The sequence below is a fragment of the Scyliorhinus torazame genome, chromosome 17, assembly GCF_047496885.1.
Source record: "Scyliorhinus torazame isolate Kashiwa2021f chromosome 17, sScyTor2.1, whole genome shotgun sequence".
NCBI lineage: Eukaryota > Metazoa > Chordata > Chondrichthyes > Carcharhiniformes > Scyliorhinidae > Scyliorhinus > Scyliorhinus torazame.
In genome coordinates this window covers 14,180,032-14,200,182 of record NC_092723.1, presented here as the reverse complement: position 1 = coordinate 14,200,182, position 20,151 = coordinate 14,180,032, and the positions used below count along the sequence as shown (strand labels likewise).

Sequence of the window (20,151 nt, the reverse complement as noted above, 5' to 3'; positions counted from 1 at the left end):
CTCCACCCCCGGGGGCTTGGCTTCCTTCCACATCAACAGTATCCTGCGCCGGGCTACTAGGGACGCAAAGGCCAAAACATCGGCCTCTCTCGCCTCCTGTACTCCCGGCTCTTGTGCAACGCCAAATATAGCCAACCCCCAGCTTGGTTTGACCTGGACCCCCACTACTTTCGAAAGCACCTTTGTCACCCCCACCCAAAACCCCTGTAGTGCCGGACATGACCAGAACATGTGGGTGTGATTCGCTGGGCTTCTCGAGCATCTCGCACACCTATCCTCTACCCCAAAAAATTTACTGAGCCGTGCTCCAGTCATATGCGCCCTGTGTAACACCTTAAATTGAATCAGGCTTAGCCTGGCACACGAGGACGATGAGTTTACCCTACTTAGGGCATCCGCCCACAGCCCCTCCTCAATCTCCTCCCCCAGCTCTTCTTCCCATTTCCCTTTCAGCTCATCTACCATAATCTCCCCCTCGTCCCTCATTTCCCTATATATATCTGACACCTTACCGTCCCCCACCCATGTCTTTGAGATCACTCTGTCCTGCACCTCATGCGTCGGGAGCTGCGGGAATTCCCTCATTGCCTCGCAAAAGCTCTCAGTTGCATATACCGGAATGCATTCCCTTGGGGCAACCCATATTTCTCGGTCAGCGCTCCCAGACTTGCGAAATTCCCATCCACAAACAGATCTTTCAGTTGCATTACTCCTGCTCTTTGCCATATTCCAAATCCCCCATCCATTCTCCCCGGGGCAAACCTATGGTTATTTCTTATCGGGGACCCCACCAAGGCTCCCGTCTTTCCCCTATGCCGTCTCCACTGTCCCCAAATTTTCAAAGTCGCCACCACCACCGGGCTTGTGGTGTATTTCTTCGGTGAGAACGGCAATGGGGCCGTCACCATAGCTTATAGGCTAGTCCCCCTACAGGACGCCCTCTCCAATCTCTTCCACGCCGCTCCCTCCTCTTCTCCCATCCACTTACTCACCATTGAGATATTGGCGGCCCAGTAGTACTCACTTAGGCTCGGTAGTGCCAGCCCCCCCCCCCTATCCCTACTACGCTGTAAGAATCCCTTCCTCACTCTCGGGGTCTTCCCGGCCCACACAAAACTCATGATGCTCTTTTCGATCCTTTTGAAAAAAGCATTCGTGATCACCACCGGGAGGCACTGAAACACAAAGAGGAATCTCGGGAGGACTACCATTTTAACCGCCTGCACCCTCCCTGCCAGTGACAGGGATACCATGTCCCATCTCTTGAAGTCCTCCTCCATTTGTTCCAGCAATCGCGTTAAATTTAACCTATGCAATGTACCCCAATTCTTGGCTATCTGGATCCCCAAGTAACGAAAGTCCCTTGTTACCTTCCTCAGCGGAAAGTCCTCTATTTCTCTGCTCTGCTCCCCTGGATGCACCACAAACAACTCACTTTTCCCCATGTTCAGTTTATATCCTGAGAATTCTCCAAACTCCCGAAGTGTCCGCATTATCTCTGGCATCCCCTCCGCCGGGTCCGCTACATATAACAACAAATCATCCGCATACAGAGATACCCGGTGTTCTTCTCCTCCTCTAAGTACTCCCCTCCACTTCTTGGAACCCCTCAATGCTATTGCCAGGGGCTCAATCGCCAGTGCAAACAATAATGGGGACAGAGGGCATCCCTGCCTTGTCCCTCTATGGAGCCGAAAGTATGCAGATCCCCGTCCATTCGTGACCACACTCGCCACTAGGGCCCTATACAACAGCTGCACCCATCCAACATACTCATCTCCAAAACCAAATCTCCTCCGCACCTCCTACAGATAATCCCACTCCACTCTATCAAATGCTTTCTCGGCATCCATCGCCACCACTATCTCCGCTTCCCCCTCTGGTGGGGGCATCATCATTACCCCTAGCAGCCTCCGTATATTCGTATTCAGCTGTTTCCCCTTCACGAACCCAGTTTGGTCCTCATGGACCACCCTCGGGACACAATCCTCTATCCTCATTGCCATTACCTTGGCCAGAATCTTAGCGTCTACATTTAGGAGGGAAATAGGTCTATAGGACCCGCATTGCAGCGGGTCCTTTTCCTTCTTTAGGAGAAGCGATATCGTTGCCTCAGACATAGTCGGGGGCAGCTGTCCCCTTTCCTTTGCCTCATTAAAGGTCCTCATCAGTAGCGGGGCGAGCAAGTCCACATATTTCCTGTAAAATTCAACTGGGAATCCATCCGGTCCCGGAGCCTTCCCCGCCTGCATGCTCCTAATTCCTTTCACTACTTCCTCTATTTCAATCTGTGCTCCCAGACCCACCCTTTCCTGCTCCTCCACCTTGGGAAATTCCAGCCGGTCCAGAAAGCCCATCATTCTCTTCCTCCCATCCAGGGGTTGAGCTTCGTATAAATTTTTATAAAATGCCTTGAACACTCCATTCACTCTCTCCGCTCCCCGCTCCATCTCTCCTTCCTCATCCCTCACTCCCCCTATTTCCCTCGTTGCTCCCCTTTTCCTCAATTGGTGTGCCAGCAACCTGCTCGCCTTCTCCCCATATTCGTACTGTACACCCTGTGCCTTCCTCCACTGTGCCTCTGCAGTACCCGTTGTCAGCAAGTCAAATTCTACGTGTAGCCTTTGCCTTTCCCTGTACAGTCCCTCCTCCGGTGCCTCCGCATATTGCCTGTCCACCCTCACAAGTTCTTGCAGCAACCGCTCCCGTTCCCTACTCTCCTGCTTTCCTTTATGTGCCCTTATTGATATCAGCTCCCCTCTAACCACTGCCTTCAGCGCCTCCCAGACCACTCCCACCTGGACCTCCCCATTATCATTGAGTTCCAAGTACTTTTCAATGCACCCCCTCACCCTTAGACACACCCCCTCATCTGCCATTAGCCCCATGTCCATTCTCCAGGGTGGACGCCCTTCTGTTTCCTCCCCTATCTCCAAGTCCACCCAATGTGGAGCGTGATCCGAAATGGCTATAGCCGTATACTCCGTTCCCCTCACCTTCAGGATCAACGCCCTTCCCAAAACAAAAAAGTCTATTCGCGAATAGACTTTGTGGACATAGGAGTAAAACAAAAACTCCTTACTCCTAGGTCTGCTAAATTTCCACGGGTCTACTCCTCCCATCTGCTCCATAAAATCTTTAAGCACCTTGGCTGCTGCCGGCCTCCTTCCAGTCCTGGACCTCGACCTGTCCAGCCCTGGTTCCAACACCGTATTGAAATCTCCCCCCATTACCAACTTTCCCACCTCTAGGTCCGGGATGCGTCCTAGCATACGCCTCATAAAATTGGCACCATCCCAGTTCGGGGCATATACGCCTACCAAAACCACCGTCTCCCCCTGTAGTTTGCCACTCACCATCACGTATCTGCCCCCGCTATCCGCCACTATAGTCTTTGCCTCAAACATTACCCACTTCCCCACTAATATAGCCACCCCCCTGTTTTTCGCATCTAGCCCCGAATGGAACACCTGCCCCACCCAACCTTTGCGTAGTCTCACCTGGTCTATCAGTTTCAAGTGCGTTTCCTGTAACATAACCACGTCTGCCTTAAGTTTCTGAAGGTGTGCGAGTACCCGTGCCCTCTTTATCGGCCCGTTCAGCCCTCTCACATTCCACGTGATCAGCCGGGTTGGGGGCTTTTTACCCCCCCCCCTTGTCGATTAGCCATCCCCTTTTTCCAGTTCCTCACCCGGTTCCCACGCAGCTGTGTCCCCCCCCAGGCCGTGCCCCCCCGCCCATCCCACCCCATACCAGCTCCCCCCTCTCCCCAGCAGCAGCAGCCCAATAGTTCCCCCCTCCCACCTCCCCCGCTAGATCCCCCACTAGCGTAGTTACACCCCCCATGTTGCTCCCAGAAGTCAGCAAACTCTGGCCGACCTCGGCTTCCCCCCGTGACCTCGGCTCGCACCGTGCGACGTCCCCTCCTTCCTGCTTCCCTATTCCCGCCATGATTATCATAGCGCGGGAACCGAGCCCGCGCTTCCCCCTTGGCCCCGCCCCCCATGGCCAACGCCCCATCTCCTCCACCTCCTTTCCTCCCCCCACCACCTCCTGTGGAAGAGAGAAAAGTTACCACATCGCAGGATTAATAACATAAAACTCCTCTTTTCCCCCCTTTTTTTACCCCCCTCTTCGCCCCCCATACTCGCCCCACCACTTTGTTTCAAACGTTCTTTTTTTTAATAACCCGCTCATTCCAATTTTTTGTTCCACGATAAAAGTCCACGCCTCATCCGCCGTCTCAAAGTAGTGGTGCCTCCCTCGATATGTGACCCACAGTCTTGCCGGTTGCAGCATTCCGAATTTTATCTTTTTGTGAAGCACCGCCTTGGCCCGATTAAAGCTCGCCCTCCTTCTCGCCACCTCCGCACTCCAGTCTTGGTATACGCGGGTCACCGCGTTCTCCCACTTACTGCTCCGAGTTTTCTTTGCCCATCTAAGGACCATCTCTTTGTCCTTAAAACGGAGGAATCTCACCACTATGGCTCTAGGAATTTCTCCTGCTCTCGGTCCTCGCGCCATCACTCGGTATGCTCCCTCCACCTCCAGCGGACCCGCCGGGGCCTCCGCTCCCATTAACGAGTGCAGCATCATGCTCACATATGCCCCGACGTCCGCTCCCTCCGCACCTTCAGGAAGACCAAGAATCCTTAGGTTGTTCCTCCTCGTGTTGTTCTCCAGCGCCTCCAGCCTTTCCACACATTGTTTATGGTGTGCCTCGTGCATCTCCGTCTTCACCACCAGGCCCTGTATGTCGTCCTCATTCTCGGCAGCCTTTGCCTTCACGACCCGAAGCTCCCGCTCCTGGGCCTTTTGCTCCTCCTTTCACCCTTCAGTTTCAAGTGCATGTAATATCGGGGCCAACAGCTCCTTCTTCATTTCCTTTTTGAGTTCTTCCACGCAGCGTTTCAAAAACTCGTGTTGTTCAGAGCCCCATATTAAACTGCCACCTTCCGACGCCATCTTGGTTTTTGCTTGCCTTCCTTGCCACTGCTCTAAAGGATCCACTGCAATCCGGCCACCTTCCTCTCCTTTTTTCATCCGTATCCAGGGGGGATTCCCTTCTGGTTCACCACACAGTACTTTTAGCCGTTAATAAGAGCCCCAACGGCAATTTTAAGAGCCCAAAAGTCCGTTCCTCCGGGAGCTGCCGAAACGTGCGACTCAGCTGGTCATCGCCGCACCCGGAAGTCATCATCTTACTAGTTGTTGGGTATCTTGTTCCAGTAATCTTTTTCTGCTCAACTACCATTGTTGATATTTTACAGGAATGGTGGAGATGATTCCGAATGCAGAGACCTTACGGAAAATTCAGGTGGAACATGGGGTAACAGGATCTTTCAAAGATCATCCACTGGCGGAATGGTTACAGAAACATAATCCAAACGAGGAGGAATATGAGAAGGTGAAGAGAAGCTGGCCGTTTCCTGTCCTTCCTTTGGACCCTACTATTAGGCCACACTACCAGAAGGATGGGGAGGCTTTGGAGAGGGTGCAGAAGAGATTTACCAGGATGTTGCCTGGTATGGAGGGCATTAACTATGAGGAGGGGTTGAATAAACTCAGTTTGTTCTCACTGGAACGACAGAGATTGAGGGGCGACCTGATAGAGGTCTACAAAATTATGAGGGGCATAGACAGAGTGGATAGTCAGAGACTTTTTCCCAGGGTAGAGGGGTCAATTACTCAAAGGCATGGGTTTAAGGTGCGAGGGGCAAGTTTTGAGGAGAGGTACGAGGCACGCTTTTTTACGCAGAGGGTAGTGGGTGCCTGGAACTCGCTGCCGGAGGTGGTGGTGGAAGCAGAGACGATAGTGACATTTAAGGGGCATCTTGACAAATACATGAATAGGATGGGAATAGATGTTTACAGACCCCGTGTGGTGGTCTGTGTAGAGGTATTACGGTACCTGGTAATGGTAGAACACCATTGGTAGATATTGTATGTTTCCTATTGGTCAAGCTGTATGGTAGCTCCGCCCTGCAAGGCGGGGTATAAGAGCCCGTGCCGCCCCAGCAGCCTTCTTTCTGTACCTGAGCTGCTGGGGGAAACATCAAGCCTTCGGTTGGACTACAACCTCGCTTTCGTGGTCATCGATCGTGCATCACCCCGGAAGTGTAGAAGATTTTAGTTTAGACGAGCAGCATGGGCGGCGTGGCCTTGGAGGGCCAAAAGGCCTGTTCCTGTGCTGTACTTTTCTTTGTCCTTTGTACTCCTTCCTTCTGTTTGTCTTTACCCCGTCGAGCTGCTGTGTGCAGCCTCAGAATCAACCAGGAACTGGGGAATTGGGTGGTACAGGTGCTTAGACACATGTCTTTGAGCTCTAAAGATTGAAATCCAGCCCAGTTTGATAAGACTGAGACCTCCTCCGTCTACTGTCAGTAGGGTTCGTGAATCATGTGATTCTGATTCCTGTTTCAAAAGGCTCCAGCATAAAACTGTTCTTGTCTGACATCGCCATTCAGAAAGGCCAATGTATGGTTGATGGAGGATATGGGAAAATCCACACTGGTGGGGCTCTACGTTTGTGGTGCAGCTACAGAGGGAGTTTTACTCTGCAGCTAGTTGGGCTATAACTGACCTGGCAGTAGTTGACTGTTAAGACTGCAATCTGAAAAATACACCACAAGCCCGGTGGTGGTGGCTACATTGAAAATTTGGGGGCAGTGGAGACGGCATAGGGGAGGGACGGGAGCTTCGGTGCGGTCCCCGATAGGAAATAACCATAGGTTCGTTCCGTGGAGAATGGATGGGGGATTTGGAGCATGGCAAAGAGCTGGGGTAGTACAACTGAGAGATCTGTTTGTAGATGGGATGTTTGCGAGTCTGAGAGCGCTGACGGAGAAATATGGGTTGCCCCAAGGGAATGCATTTCGGTATATGCAATTGAGGGCTTTTGCGAGGCAACAGGTGAGGGAATTCCCGCAGCTCCCGACGCAGGAAGTGCAGGATAGAGTGATCTCAGAGACATGGGTGGGGGACGGTAAGGTGGCGGACATATACAGGGAGATGAGGGACGAGGGGGAGATCATGGTAGATGAGCTGAAAGGGAAATGGGAAGAAGAACTGGGGGAGGAGATTGAGGAGGGGCTGTGGGCTGATGCCCTACGTAGGGTAAACTCATCGTCCTCGTGTGCCAGGCTAAGCCTCATACAATTTAAGGTGCTACACAGGGCGCATATGACTGGAGCACGGCTTAGTAAATTTTTTGGGGTAGAGGATAGGTGTGCGAGATGCTCGAGAGGCCCAGCGAATCACACCCACATGTTTTGGTCATGCCTGGCACTACAGGGGTTCTGGGTGGAGGTGGCAAAGGTGCTTTCGAAGGTGGTGGGGATCCGGGTCGAACCAAGCTGGGGGTTGGCTATATTTGGGGTTGCAGAAGAGCCGAGAGTGCAGGAGGCGAGAGAGGCTGACGTGTTGGCCTTTGCGTCCCTTGTAACCCAGCGCAGGATATTGTTAATGTGGAAGGAAGCCAAACCCCCGGGCGTGGAGACCTGGATAAACGATATGGCAGGGCTTATAAAGTTAGAACGGATTAAGTTCGTGTTAAGGGGTTCGGCTCAGGGGTTCACCAGGCGGTGGCAACCGTTCGTCGACTACCTCACAGAAAGGTAGAGGGAATGGAAAAGAAGTAGACAACAGCAGCAACCCAGGGGGGAGGGGGGGGGGGGGTGGGGTGGTGGGGTGGTAGGGGGGGGGGGGGGGGTGGTGGGGGGGAAGGGCGGGGGGGGGAGGAATCGGACGGACTCTCAGGAATGTTATTGTATATGTATAGGTATTTGGTATATGTAATTGTATATTGGATCGTATTTTTGGAGAGTATTTATTTTGGACAAGGCAGTTGCCATTTAGTTTTGTTTTTTTGTTTTTGTTTATATATTGCTTATTTATTTGTTTAAAACTGGCCACGGTTATTTATATTGCTTTATTGTTGTGTAAAAGAAACACTACGTATTGTTATGTTTGGTCAAAAAACTTGAATAAAATATATATATTTTTAAAAAGACTGTAATCTGAAATGGAAAGTGTTCCATTTCTCTGCACTCTTCATATTGACGAGCATACAATGGGTTAGTCTCTCACTCTCCGACTTTAACTCCCTCCCTGTGGAGACGCATGCTAGCACAGTGGTTAGCACTGTTGCTTCAAAGTCCCAGGGTCCCAGGTTCGATTCCTGACTTCAGGCAGGCTAGGTGGTTTGGCCATGCTAAATTGCCCTTCGTGTCCAAAAGGTTAGGTGGGATTACAGGGATATGGTGGAGGTGTGGGCTTAAGTAGGGTGCTCTTTCCAAGGGCCAGTGTAGTCTCGATGGGCCGAATGGCCTCTTTCTGCACTATAAATTCAATGAGTCTTATGATATGAAGCATCTCAATCAGTACTCCTGTTGACTTGGCTAAGAATTTCAGGTAGCCCTCAACTCCATTTCCAGTTTGGCAATGCCAAATGTACCATTGGTCATTTCCATTAATTCTAAACTCGACAGATTCCGAGATGCCATAACTGTAGGACTAGGCAAGCTAGATGATGTTTTTTTTGTGGAAGTGCTGCTTCTCCAGCCACATTGTGTGATGTTCTGTCTCGATTTTATTTCAGCATTGGTACAACTAGACGAATGGCTTCTTCCGTGAGCAGCACAGTGGTTAGCACTGCTGCCTCACAGCGCCAGAGACCGGGGTTCAATTCCGACCTTGGGCGACTGCCTGTGCGGAGTCTGCACGTTCTCCCCGTGTGTGCGCGGGTTTCCTCCGGGTGCTCCGGTTTCCTCCCACAGTCCAAAGAAGTGCAGGTTAGGTGGATTGGCCGCGCTAAATTCCTCCTTAGTTTCCAAAGATGTGTAGATTAGGTGGGGTCCTGGGGTTACGGGGATAGGGAGGGTGGGGGGGAGGGGGTTGAGCTCTGGGTGCGGTGCTCTTTCAGAAGGTTGGTGCAGACTCAAAGGGCCAAATGGCCTCCTTCTGCACTGTAGGAATTCTGTGGTTCTATGGTTCCTGTGCCATATGATTTAACGCATTCTGGAGATGTAAACTATCTGGTGGTGGCTGTAGACAATACAAAATTCGATGTCGCTTGGGAGAAGTACTGGCGGAATTACTGCCTAGTCATAACTAGCTCTTCGCAGGAGCTGACTTGTCCATGCCCTCCCAAGTCTGTGCGTTTCTGCTCCTCGCTTTACCTTGCTGATTGAGAAACCCTTTCAGCTCCCTCACTCAGCCCCAGAGCTCCACCCAAACACAGCCCCAATCGATTGAAACATAACTGGTGGAGGTCATTGGATGCTCCATTGGAGAGGGGGGGGGGGGGGGGGGGCGGGGGATATAGATTGTTTGTGATCTCGGATGGGCTAATGAGGTTTCATGGACATTTGGTATGTGATCTTTGGATGCAAGTACAAGACCACCAGATCCTCTGGATGTATCCCAGTTCATGAGCTGCAAGGGGTAGAATGACTGGAATAAGTTCTACCTGAGGAATGTTTCAATGGTAACTCTGATTTAGATGTTTCCATTTCTCCACTCTTTCTTTCTTTATTCTAGGCTGTGGAAAATTTCATCTATTCTTGCGCGGGCTGCTGTGTTGCCACCTATGTCCTGGGCATATGTGACAGGCATAATGACAATATCATGCTGAAGACCAGTGGCCACATGTTCCATATCGATTTTGGCAAATTCCTCGGCCATGCCCAAATGCTAGGTAACTTTAAAAGGTGAGTACATTAATGCCTCCTGCACTGATATAAGCTACAGTCGCTGGACTGATATTTACAATGACTGTTGTCTCTCTAGAGCAGACTTCTTTAAGATTTAATGCAATCATTTAATACCAGAAAGGAAATTGGACACAGGTTGTTTTTTTAATGTACCTGTTTTCTATTTGCACAGAGATCGGGCTCCATTTGTCTTCACCTCAGACATGGCATATGTTATTAACGGCGGTGACAAACCCTCCAGCCGGTTCCATGACTTTGTTGACCTGTGCTGCCAAGCTTACAATCTCATCCGCAAGCACACAGACCTGTTCCTCAATCTCCTCGGGCTGGTACGATAATGTAGCAGACGAGATGCATTGATTTTGCTTCCGAGACTACTGTATTTGATTCAAGAGAGCTCAGTGGATTGAAAATTCACTCACAATTGGATCCTTTTCTCCTGCAGATGCTTTCCTGTGGAATTCCAGAGCTGTCTGATATCCAAGACCTGAGATATGTTTACGATGCCCTTCGTCCTCAGGAGACAGATGCCCATGCTACCACCTACTTCACAAGGTGTGGTTTCCAGAACGGCAAAACCGTGACAGACAACTACTTTTTTTCTTTAATTTATTCGTTAACAGGGTGTGGACATCACTTCTTGAAAGACTAATGTTTATTGCCCACCATTTTGAATCTGCTGGCGGTCCATATAGTGAAGGCACCACTAAATTGCTGTACAGCCCCAGTATATTGCCCCAGTAACTATGAAAGAACGATGATATATGTGCAGGCCAGGATGCTGTGTGACTTGGGGAGGATCTTGGAGGTGGTGGTGTTGCTGTCCACCTGCTGCCTTTGCCCTCATAGGTGGTAGAGGTTGTGGGTTTGGGAGGTTCTGTTTAAGAAACCTTAGCAAGTTGCTGTATTGTATCTTGTGGGTGATACACAATGCAGTAATGTTGTTCAAATGTTGGAGGGGTGTGAATGTTTACGGTGAGAGATGGGATGCCACTCCAACAGAGTATTTTGTCTGAATGGTTTTGCGCTTCTTAAGTGTTACTGGAGTTAAACTCATCCAGGCAGGTGTAGAATATTCCATCACACCCCTAAGCTTGGCCGTTGTGGTGCATTGGAAGACTTTGGAGAATCAGGAGGTGAGTGAATCACCACCCAACCTTTAACCTGCTATTGTAGCCTCAGTATTTATGTGTGAATGGTGAATGGTAACCCCCAGGATGATGATGGTAACGCCATTGCATGCCAATGGGAGGTGTTTAGACACTCTTTGTTGGAGATGGTCATTACCCAGCACTTGCGTGACTCCATGTTAGTGTATGGCCCGTGATCGCTACCACTTCTGCACTTTGGTTAGGCGCAGCCAGAATAGCTTTGGGCCTCTGACTTTAGGAAGCCATGGATAAGACCTTTTTAAAGCTGATGCAGGTATGAAGAGACACTAGATCACCCTATTCATTTGAACAAAGAAAGTTAAGAGGAGACCTAAATAGAAGGAATAAAACGATTGCACTGGTTGTGGATTGGTAAGTAAAGGGGATAAATTAAACATGATCGCCAGAATAATGACGGGAGAGATTGAGACAATTTGTTTTTTCACAAGGTTATTAACACATGGATTCTGCATTCGCCATTGGTTCTATGGGCGGGATTCTCTGTCCCGGGATACTCGGATCACGTTCCCTGATGGGTTGGAGATTCGGGCTTTGTGGAAAAATCAGGATCGACGCCCAGCACCCAGCCAATCGGAAACACGTGGGCGCAAATCACTTGTGGTCTCTACCAGCGTGATGAGCCTGGACCACCGCGAGGTCCACCACGCCAGGGCCATGCTGGTAGACGCCATCCAAGCCCATCCGAGAGCCCACGCCCTCCCCCCAAACAATGCATTGCCTGCCCATGCCTCCTCTACCTGACCCTCCCCCCACACCTCTCCTCCCCCACCCCCCCCTCCCCCCAATAGGGACCCCTGTGATAGGGGGAGACCCCCAGGGATCCTGTAATATGGGGTCCACAGGGGCCCCCTGCCGAAAGGTACCCTCCTTCACGAAAAGAGATCCCTGTCTGGAAGCTAGAGAACAGTCCAGACAGGGACAGTGAGCAGAATTACAGCTGTAATACTTGCCTTGCAGCTCCACGTGTCTATTCCTGGGAAGAGAGCAGCTGGGACCTGATTCTGGTTCCCACAGATCCATTAGCTTTCCAGTAGCGGTCTTTGATTGACAGCTTCTACAAACCACCAGCGCTTTGATTCATTCATCTCCCTTCACAGATCAGTGGCCTAAGTAATGAAACCCCAAAGTTTACAAACATTGACCACATCAAAGAGAGCTAAGTACAGTGAAATCACACATTTGAGTGATTGGAATGCACTTACCTCTATTTGGGGAGTCCCCCTATTACAGGGATCCCTGTGGGGATCTCCCCATTACAGGGGTCCCTGTGGGGTGTCCCGCTATTCCAGGGTCCCTGTGGGGTCTACCTATTACAGGAGTCCCTGTGGGGTGTCCCCCTATTACAGGGTCCCTGTAGGGGGGAGTCTCCCTATTGCAGGGGTCCCTGTGGAGGGGGGTATCTAGTAGTGGAGGCGTGGACCTGGTCTTTTGGCTTTGTTTCTGTACATACATTTTTAATGAGGGTTTTACAGCCCCTGAAGTTAAAATGATGGTTAAAAGTTTAGCGACTGGAGGGGGGGGGGAAGGAAAACACAAAAGTCGAAAAAAATGTTGCTGTACCCTCGCGCCAGTTGTTCAGAGACACAGACACAAGAAAGTTCAAGGAGGGAGAGTTGAGAATGTGTAAGAGAGAGGAGACGGGGGGGCGGGATTCTGCAAAAACCAGCTGGGCGGGCAACTCCGGCGGGAAGGAGTGGCGTGAACCACTCCAGCATCGGGCCGCCTCGAAGGGGCGGAATCCTCCGCACGTTCAGGGGCTAGGCCGGCGCCGGAGTGGTTTGCGCCACGCCAGCCGGTGCAGAACGGGCTTGGTGCTACGCCAACCGGCGACGAAGGGCCTCCGCCGGCCGGCGCGTGTTGGCGCATGCGTGGGAGCGCCAGTGTGTGCTGGCGTCATCCCAGCGCATGCGCGTGGGGGGTTCATCTCCGCATCGCCCATTGTGGACTGTTACAGCGGCCGGCGCGGAAGAATAGAGTGCCCCCATGGCACAGGCCCGCCCGTGGATCGGTGGGCCCCGATCGCGGGCCAGGCCACCGTGGGGGCACCTCCCGGGGCCAGATCTCCCCTGAGGACCCCGGAGGCCGCCCCGCAGCCAGGCCCCACCGGCAAACACCTGTTATAATTTACGCTGGCCGGAAATGGGCCGGGGAATCGCCGGGGGTCCGCTGCCAGCGGCCGCCGACCGGCACGGCGCGATTCCCGATCCCGCCAAAACCCCGGCGCCGGAGAATTCGACAGCCGGCGTGGGCGGGATTCACTCCGCCCTCTGGCGATTCTCCGACCCGGCGGGGTGTCGGAGAATCCCGCCCAGGAACTTTTCGCTCTCTGAGAAGAAATAAATACAAGGCTACTGGGGAACTGAATGGTCATCCGTAAAGTGATCAGTTTAGCAGCGATTCTACTGGAAGACTGAATTGAGAGTGCAATCTTGGGTATCTCAGGGGGAGACAAGAATTGGGTGAAAAGCATTGAGTGAATACTTTGCATCTGTGCCAGCCCCAAGCAAGAAGCCTTTGTGTCTTGATAGTGGTAAATTGTCACTGGTTTATGTCTCAGTACAGATATTTCTGGGGTATCAGAACAGTGTGAATTTGATGCGTCCTATTGAGATCTTTTGAAACTTTTGGTGTAATATGGTTAATTTTTCTTCTGTAATAAATATTTTATTCTTTAGTGTTAAAAGTTCATCAGATTCCTGTGAATTTGTTCAGTAACTTTCCTCCACTATTTCCCCAAAAAGTTATGATTTATCAAACCAGGTTTCACTCTGGGATCTCTCTTAACCGGTATTAGCCTCAGCTGGGATTGCAACAAAAAGATTAGAAGGTTATGCTGATTGCAGGAGGCTCCTGTGCAATGTAAACACTGGCATAGAACAGCTGGTCCAAATGATAGGTCTCTGCACTGTAAATTCTCAGCAGCTTTATTGAAGCTCCGCTTAATTTTTCAGGCTAATCGAATCCAGTCTTGGCAGCGTGGCAACCAAACTCAACTTCTTCTTTCACAACCTGGCCCAGATGAAGTTTTCTAGTACAGAAGACCGTCTGACACTCTCTTACGCTCCAAAAATGTACACTATGAAGACTGATGGGAAAATCAAGGAAGTATTTGTCTGTCGCCATCAGAAGATATTCAACCCCAATAAAGGATACGTAAGTGAATTTCGTGTACTTGTCTCTGTATTTTTGAACTCCGTTACGTACACCCAAAAACATAGAATTGCCCACTCACTTAAATATCAAGGTCCCTTTGAAACTTTTGCTCCCATGAATACAGTTCATTGTAGCACTTAACTTGGCGTTATTAGCAAACTTGGCTATATAACTCTCTATTTATTCTGCATAATTTAGAAATCCGACACCCCGCCGGGTCGGAGAATCGCCAGAGGGCGGAGTGAATCCAGCACACGCCGGCTGTCGAATTCTCCGGCGCCGGGGTTTTGGCGGGATCGGGAATCGCGCCGTGCCGGTCGGCGGCCGCTAGCAGCGGACCCCCGGCGATTCCACGGCCCATTTCCGGCCAGCGTAAATTATATATATTTTCTGGCAGACACCATCACTCATATCCTGACAAATGCAATACATGCTTATTATGCATACTATGTATCCTGCTCCTATCAATAGGTTGTCTCTGATCACTTTTGTTCTCATTTTTGTTCTCTTGTGCGAGACCAGTATTTGTGAAATGTGCTTGTAGCAGAACCAGAGCCTGCCTTCTGCGCCAAACCAGGAACATGCATGAGTTGTATCTTCCTGGATAATAATAATTGTTTTTATTGTCACAAGTAGGCTTACATTAACACCGCAATGAAGTTACTGTGAAAAGCCCCTCGTCGCCACACTCCGGCGCCTATTCAGGTACACAGAGGGAGAATTAAGAATGTCCAAATTACCTAACAGCACGTCTTTTGGGACTTGTGTGAGGAAACCGGAGCACCCGGAGGAATCCCATGCAGTCACGGGGAGAACGTGCAGGCTCCACACAGTCAGTGACCCAAGCCGGGAATCGAACCTAGGACCCTGGAGCTTTGAAGCAACAGTGCTAACCACTGTGCTACCGTGACGCCCTATAGTATAGACATCAGTCAAAAATCGATTTCCCGTAGCTGTATTCAGTTTGCCTTTACTTAAAGGGTGAGACCAGTGCGCACACTCCCCTTGTTCCATTGACACTTTTCACGTGAGACAAGTGTCCTTTTGTTGGTGAAATTGTCTGGATTCGGTGACTAATTAGCGCGAGCCTGTTATGAAGGTTGTGTCAGTCTTTGTTCGAAATGTTAACTTTTGCTAAATGGAACAGATTTGTACAATGTGATGGCTGAACCCATCATGGATATCCTAAAAGCAAAATTAAGTTAATGTATCAAAATGAATACCTGTGACATGAAAGGCTTCTATTGGCACAATAATTTTGTTTTTGCTCCTACTATCAGTTTTCAACTATATTTTAATTTCTAGACTTGAAAGTTGGACTCTTTGCCCATCCAGGAACCAATACATACACAGACCAACTTTGCATTGGAAGACTACAAATGATGGTTTCTTCCAAATATGTTTCTGGCTTTGAGACTAAATATATTTCTCAGCTGCCTGTGGATTGATTTACACTTTTTTAATGTTTGGCAAGTATTTGTGCCAGCTGTTTCTTGCTGCTGCTCAGCAGTTCCCTTCACTTGCAAATAACTCTTAATTGAAATTGTGCAGGCAGGAGGGTTGGTGCATGTTCCACAGGTTCTCTTGGTACATTTTACGGTAGCTAATTGATCCTATTCACCGTTTGATCCATCGGAAACCTGTGTCTCCTCTTGGAAGCTGCCTTTATGTCACAAGCACAAGTTTCACAGTGTTGGAAGAAAGGTTCACATTGTAACTGCTTTATTCCATAATCCACAGGTTTACGTTGTGAAAGTTGAGCGGGAAGGACAGCACGACGCTACCTTCATACTGAGGACCTTTGAGGAATTCAATGAGCTCCACAATAAACTCCGCCTCCTATTCCCATCATCCAGATTGCCAAGGTAGGAAGTTAAAAGGTAGGGAGTTGTGGGATAAACGTCTGCCATTGGCTAGTGCGCTTTGCTGTTCTAGAACATTCTCTGAGAAATGGTAACGGTAAAAATTAAGTATTGAAACTAAAACCGCATTTGGATTTTAAAAATTGCAGTCTACTTGTGCAGAAGTTAAGGGGGCAATTCTCCAAAATGGAGACTAAGTGTTCGCGCCGTCGTGAACGCTGTCGCGTTTCATGACGGCGCCAAACGGGCCCAGGTACGACCGATTCTGTCCCCCACAGGGTGCCAGCCCGGTGCTGGAGCGGTTCACGCAGGTCCAGGCTCCCTTCCCGGTGCCAAATGGACGCCGCGCCAACCTGCGCATGCACGGGGGACTTCTTCAGCGCGCCGGCCCCGACTCAACATGGCGTCGGTGTTCAGGGGCCGGCCGTGCAGGAAGGTAGGCCCTGGGGGGGGAAGAGGCCGGCCCGCCGATTGGTGGGCCCCGATCGTGGGCCAGACCCCCTCGGAGGGTCCCGCCGATTCCAGTGGCCCGCGCCGCGTCAAACACGCCGCCGCAAATGACACCGATTCTCCGCACCTCGGAGAATCGCGCACTGGGGTCGGGGCGCGGTGGCAGCGATTCTCCGGCCCGGCGCGGTGCTCGGAGAATCACCCCCTAAATGTTTGTAGTAAATGACAATGTCTGCGGTTGTACAACATCCCGTTGCGCTGTCTCAAAGCTCTTCAAAAATGCAGTTTTTCGAATACGGTAACTGTTATCCCATCAAATACGAACACACGTGAGTTAGAATCAGGAGTAGGCCTTTCGGCCCCTGAAGCCTGCTCTGCCATTCAACTGGATCATGACTGATCCGATTGTAACCCCAACCCCACATTTCTGCCTACCCCAGATAACCTTTCACCTCCTTGCTTATCAAGAATCCATCTACCCCTGCCTTAAAAATATTCAAAGACCATTGGCGGGATTCTCCGCCGGCGGGATGCTCCGTTTTGCCGGCAGCCCCGGGGGTTTCCCGACACCGTGGGGCTGCCCCACAATGGGAAACCCCATTGACCAGCCGGCGAAACGGAGCATCCCGCCGGCGTGCCGCACCAGAAATCTGGTGCGGTGGGTCGGAGAATCCAGCTCTTTGTCTTTGCCACCTTTGGAGGAAGACTCATGACCCCCCCCCACCCCCCCAAAGATACAATTTCTCTTCATCTCTTTATGTATTTGTTGTTTTTTTAAATCTAAATTAATTTTTTTCCAATTAGAGGACAATTTAGCGTGGCCAATCCACCTAACCAAAGATGTGTTGTGGGGGTGAAACCCACTCCGACGCGGGGAGAATGGGCAAACTCCACTCGGACAGTGACCCAGAGCCGGGATTCGAACCCAGGTCCTCAGCGCCAGGAGGCAGTAGTGCTACCCACTGTGCCACCATGCCGCCCTATTCATCTCTGTCTTAAGTCTGCGACCCCTTATTTTTAAACCATGACCCCCAGTTCTAGATTCTCGCACAAGGGGAAACACCCTCTCCACGTCGATTATGTCTAGACCCCTCAAGATCGCATATATTTCAATCAAGTTGCCTCTTAATCTTCTAAACTCCCACGGATACAAGCCTCACCTGTCCAACCTTTCCTCATAAGACAACCCACCTGTTCCAGGTTAATCTTCTCTGACCTGCCGGCTGGACTGAGTAAAGTTTAGTGAGCAGAAAACTTTAGAAAATACCAGCATCTGCAAAACAAAAAGCAAAGTTTTATGTTCCATAAACAAATGTAAATTTGGAAGTTTCATGCCTTGATCATTTCCCTTAACAGGGTAAACACCTTTTTCTGATTATCTCTTTACATGGATATGAAACTGAGAAGTTGCCTCACCAGAGTTATTTTTGCCCACAGCTTCCCCAGCAGGTTTGTGCTTGGCCGAGGAGAGTCAATGGCTGACAGACGCAAAGAGGAGCTGGACGGTTATATCTGGCATTTAATCCACTCACCTCCTGAGGTGGCCGAGGTAAAATTCTCTCTTCCGAGCAGCAGATGGCAGAAAGCGTCTATTAACTTGTGTTAGCAACTATAAATTTGATGCACGCACCAGCCAGTCACCTATGGATCCCACACACGGGAACACACCAAGTGAGGTCAGTGGGCGAAGCGGATTGGAGAGGCTGCAGTCGTAATAGGACCAAAACCAATTGGGGACCGTGACGTTGGAGAAGCTAGCTGGGGAAGGCAGAGTTTGGCCCTGGATGGGTAAGGGATGAGGAAGGAGTTAGAGCAGAGATGGAGAGCAGTAGGCAAGTTTGAGGGGGTTCAGGGGGTCAGTGGGAGGGGGGAATGGGGAAGGTGGGCAATGGGAAGAGACTGGTGATAATCCCAAGGTGTGGTGAGAGAAAACCTGGGAAGGAGGAGAAAGGAAGTTTATGCAGGGGGCAGGAAGAGGATTTTTAAAACGACATTGCATCATTTGATCGTGTCTATTTTTTTTTTAAATGAGGACTTATTAAACAATGGGAATGTGTGAGTCAGCAGAGAATGATGATTATGTGGGTGTAACCGAATAAAGGCTTACTTTTTTAAGAAGTTATTCATGAGTGGCTAGGCCACTATTTATTGCCCATCCCTAATTTCCTTTTGGAAGATGGAGGTGAGATACCTTCTTGAACGCTGCAGTCCACTTGGTGTAAGTACTCCTGCTGTGCTGTTGGGGAGGGAGTTCCAGGATTTTGACTCAGTGTCAATGAAGGAACAGTGAAATATTTCCAAGTCAGGATGGTGATAGTTTGGAGGGGAGTTTCCAGTTTATCCAATATGTTGTACTTCTAGATGGTAGTGTTCGTGGGTTTGGAATCTTAGGGTGCGATCTACCGGCCACATCCTGCCAGAATACATGGCAAGGATATTCTCCTGTATCAGTATTCTAGCTAAAACAGCTCAAAAGATAGGCATCAGTTTCTCAAATGTTCAGAATTGTTTCATGCCTTGTGAATATTTATTAACTATTTATCTAATTTGCAGTGAGGAAATCTAATGTAGGCGTCTGCTGTGTCAGTCCCCATGACTTCTTCAGATGCCATCTCCCAAGTCAGTTAACAAAAATATTCTGATTCAATTCATCTCTATTTCCATGTCAACACAGTCGAAGGGTACGATGTAACTAAATGGGAACAAAGTCCCACAAAGCCAGCGCATTTAGCCACGTGTTTCCTGGCCCATGGGTTAGATAGGGAGCCTCAGTGGGGAACGCGGGCCAAGGCCGCACATAGCCCCGTATTCTGCACCGAGGATCTCTGCTCCCCAAGCCCCAACTCACTATGAGGGGGTCCCCCAACACCAGCGCAGGGCACCCCCAGCCCAATCGCTGCCACGTGCAAAATGCCAGCTTGGCACCTTGGCAGTGTCAACCTGGTACCCTGGCAGTGCCCCTGCCAGATGGCGGCAGTGCCATCTGGGCACCTTCGAAGTGCCAGGCTGGCAGTGCCAGGGTTCCCACTTGGAACCAGCCATGCCGAGGTACCACCCTGCCCAGAGGGCATGCACCTGGGGGCTTCCGATCCCCTGAGAGACCCCCACCAGTGCCATTCCATTTGGTCTCCATTTCTGGAGACCAATACTGAATGGTGCTGACCCGAGGTCTCTGAGGCGAAGGATGCCTTGGGAAACTGCATATCAGAGAGGGGCTAGCTGTCTCGCTCTAATATGCAGATTTGCCAAAAGGTGATCCCATCCACAATGGACGGGTTTCACATCGCAATGTCTTGCGAGATCCCGTGAGGGATTGCAACTGAGTAGATCCCGGGAGCGGGGTCTCCCGGCTTCTATCGGCCATTTTGTGCCGCAACGCGCTGTTTTTTGGGCGCAGTGTGGCTGTTCGATCGTCCCTACATGTTTTAATTCTTCTGTTCATAATCTAACTGAGCTGAAGTTTCTTTGACTTTGTGCTTCCGTTTACACTCAGATTCTCTCTGAGTGTGGGGGGGTGGGGGACAGGAAAAAGTCTTCATTAAAAGGGAGAAAAGGGGCAGCAGGGTGGCGCAGTGGGTTAGCCCTGCAGCCTCACGGCGCCGAGGTCCCAGGTTCGATCCCGGCTCTGGGTCACTGTCCGTGTGGAGTTTACACATTCTCCCCGTGTCTGCGTGGGTTTCGCCCCCACAACACAAAGATGTGCAGGCTAGGTGGATTGGCCACGCTAAATTGCCCCTCAATTGGAAAAAATGAATTGGGTACACTAAGTTTTAAGAAATAACTTGGAACCCTGGGGACTCC

General features: G+C 50.5%; 1 protein-coding gene and 1 long non-coding RNA gene across 3 annotated transcripts in view; one reads left to right on the top strand and one right to left on the bottom strand.

Moving 5' to 3' along the window:
- The window catches only part of LOC140393737 (uncharacterized), a 67,874-nt gene extending 50,300 nt beyond the window's left edge, over positions 1-17,574 (bottom strand). Inside the window, exon 1 of the long non-coding RNA XR_011935719.1 lies at positions 17,542-17,574. This is a non-coding gene — a long non-coding RNA (uncharacterized lncRNA). The remainder of the gene's footprint in view (positions 1-17,541) is intronic.
- pik3c2b (phosphatidylinositol-4-phosphate 3-kinase, catalytic subunit type 2 beta) overlaps positions 1-20,151 on the top strand; it is a 226,824-nt gene that overhangs the window by 186,784 nt on the left and 19,889 nt on the right. For both annotated transcript variants that reach the window (XM_072480072.1, XM_072480073.1), the window contains exons 23-29: positions 5,271-5,407; positions 9,541-9,710; positions 9,886-10,042; positions 10,159-10,268; positions 13,837-14,038; positions 15,779-15,903; positions 17,788-17,899. In XM_072480072.1, the coding sequence (XP_072336173.1) occupies positions 5,271-5,407; positions 9,541-9,710; positions 9,886-10,042; positions 10,159-10,268; positions 13,837-14,038; positions 15,779-15,903; positions 17,788-17,899 (1,013 nt within the window). The remainder of the gene's footprint in view (positions 1-5,270; positions 5,408-9,540; positions 9,711-9,885; positions 10,043-10,158; positions 10,269-13,836; positions 14,039-15,778; positions 15,904-17,787; positions 17,900-20,151) is intronic.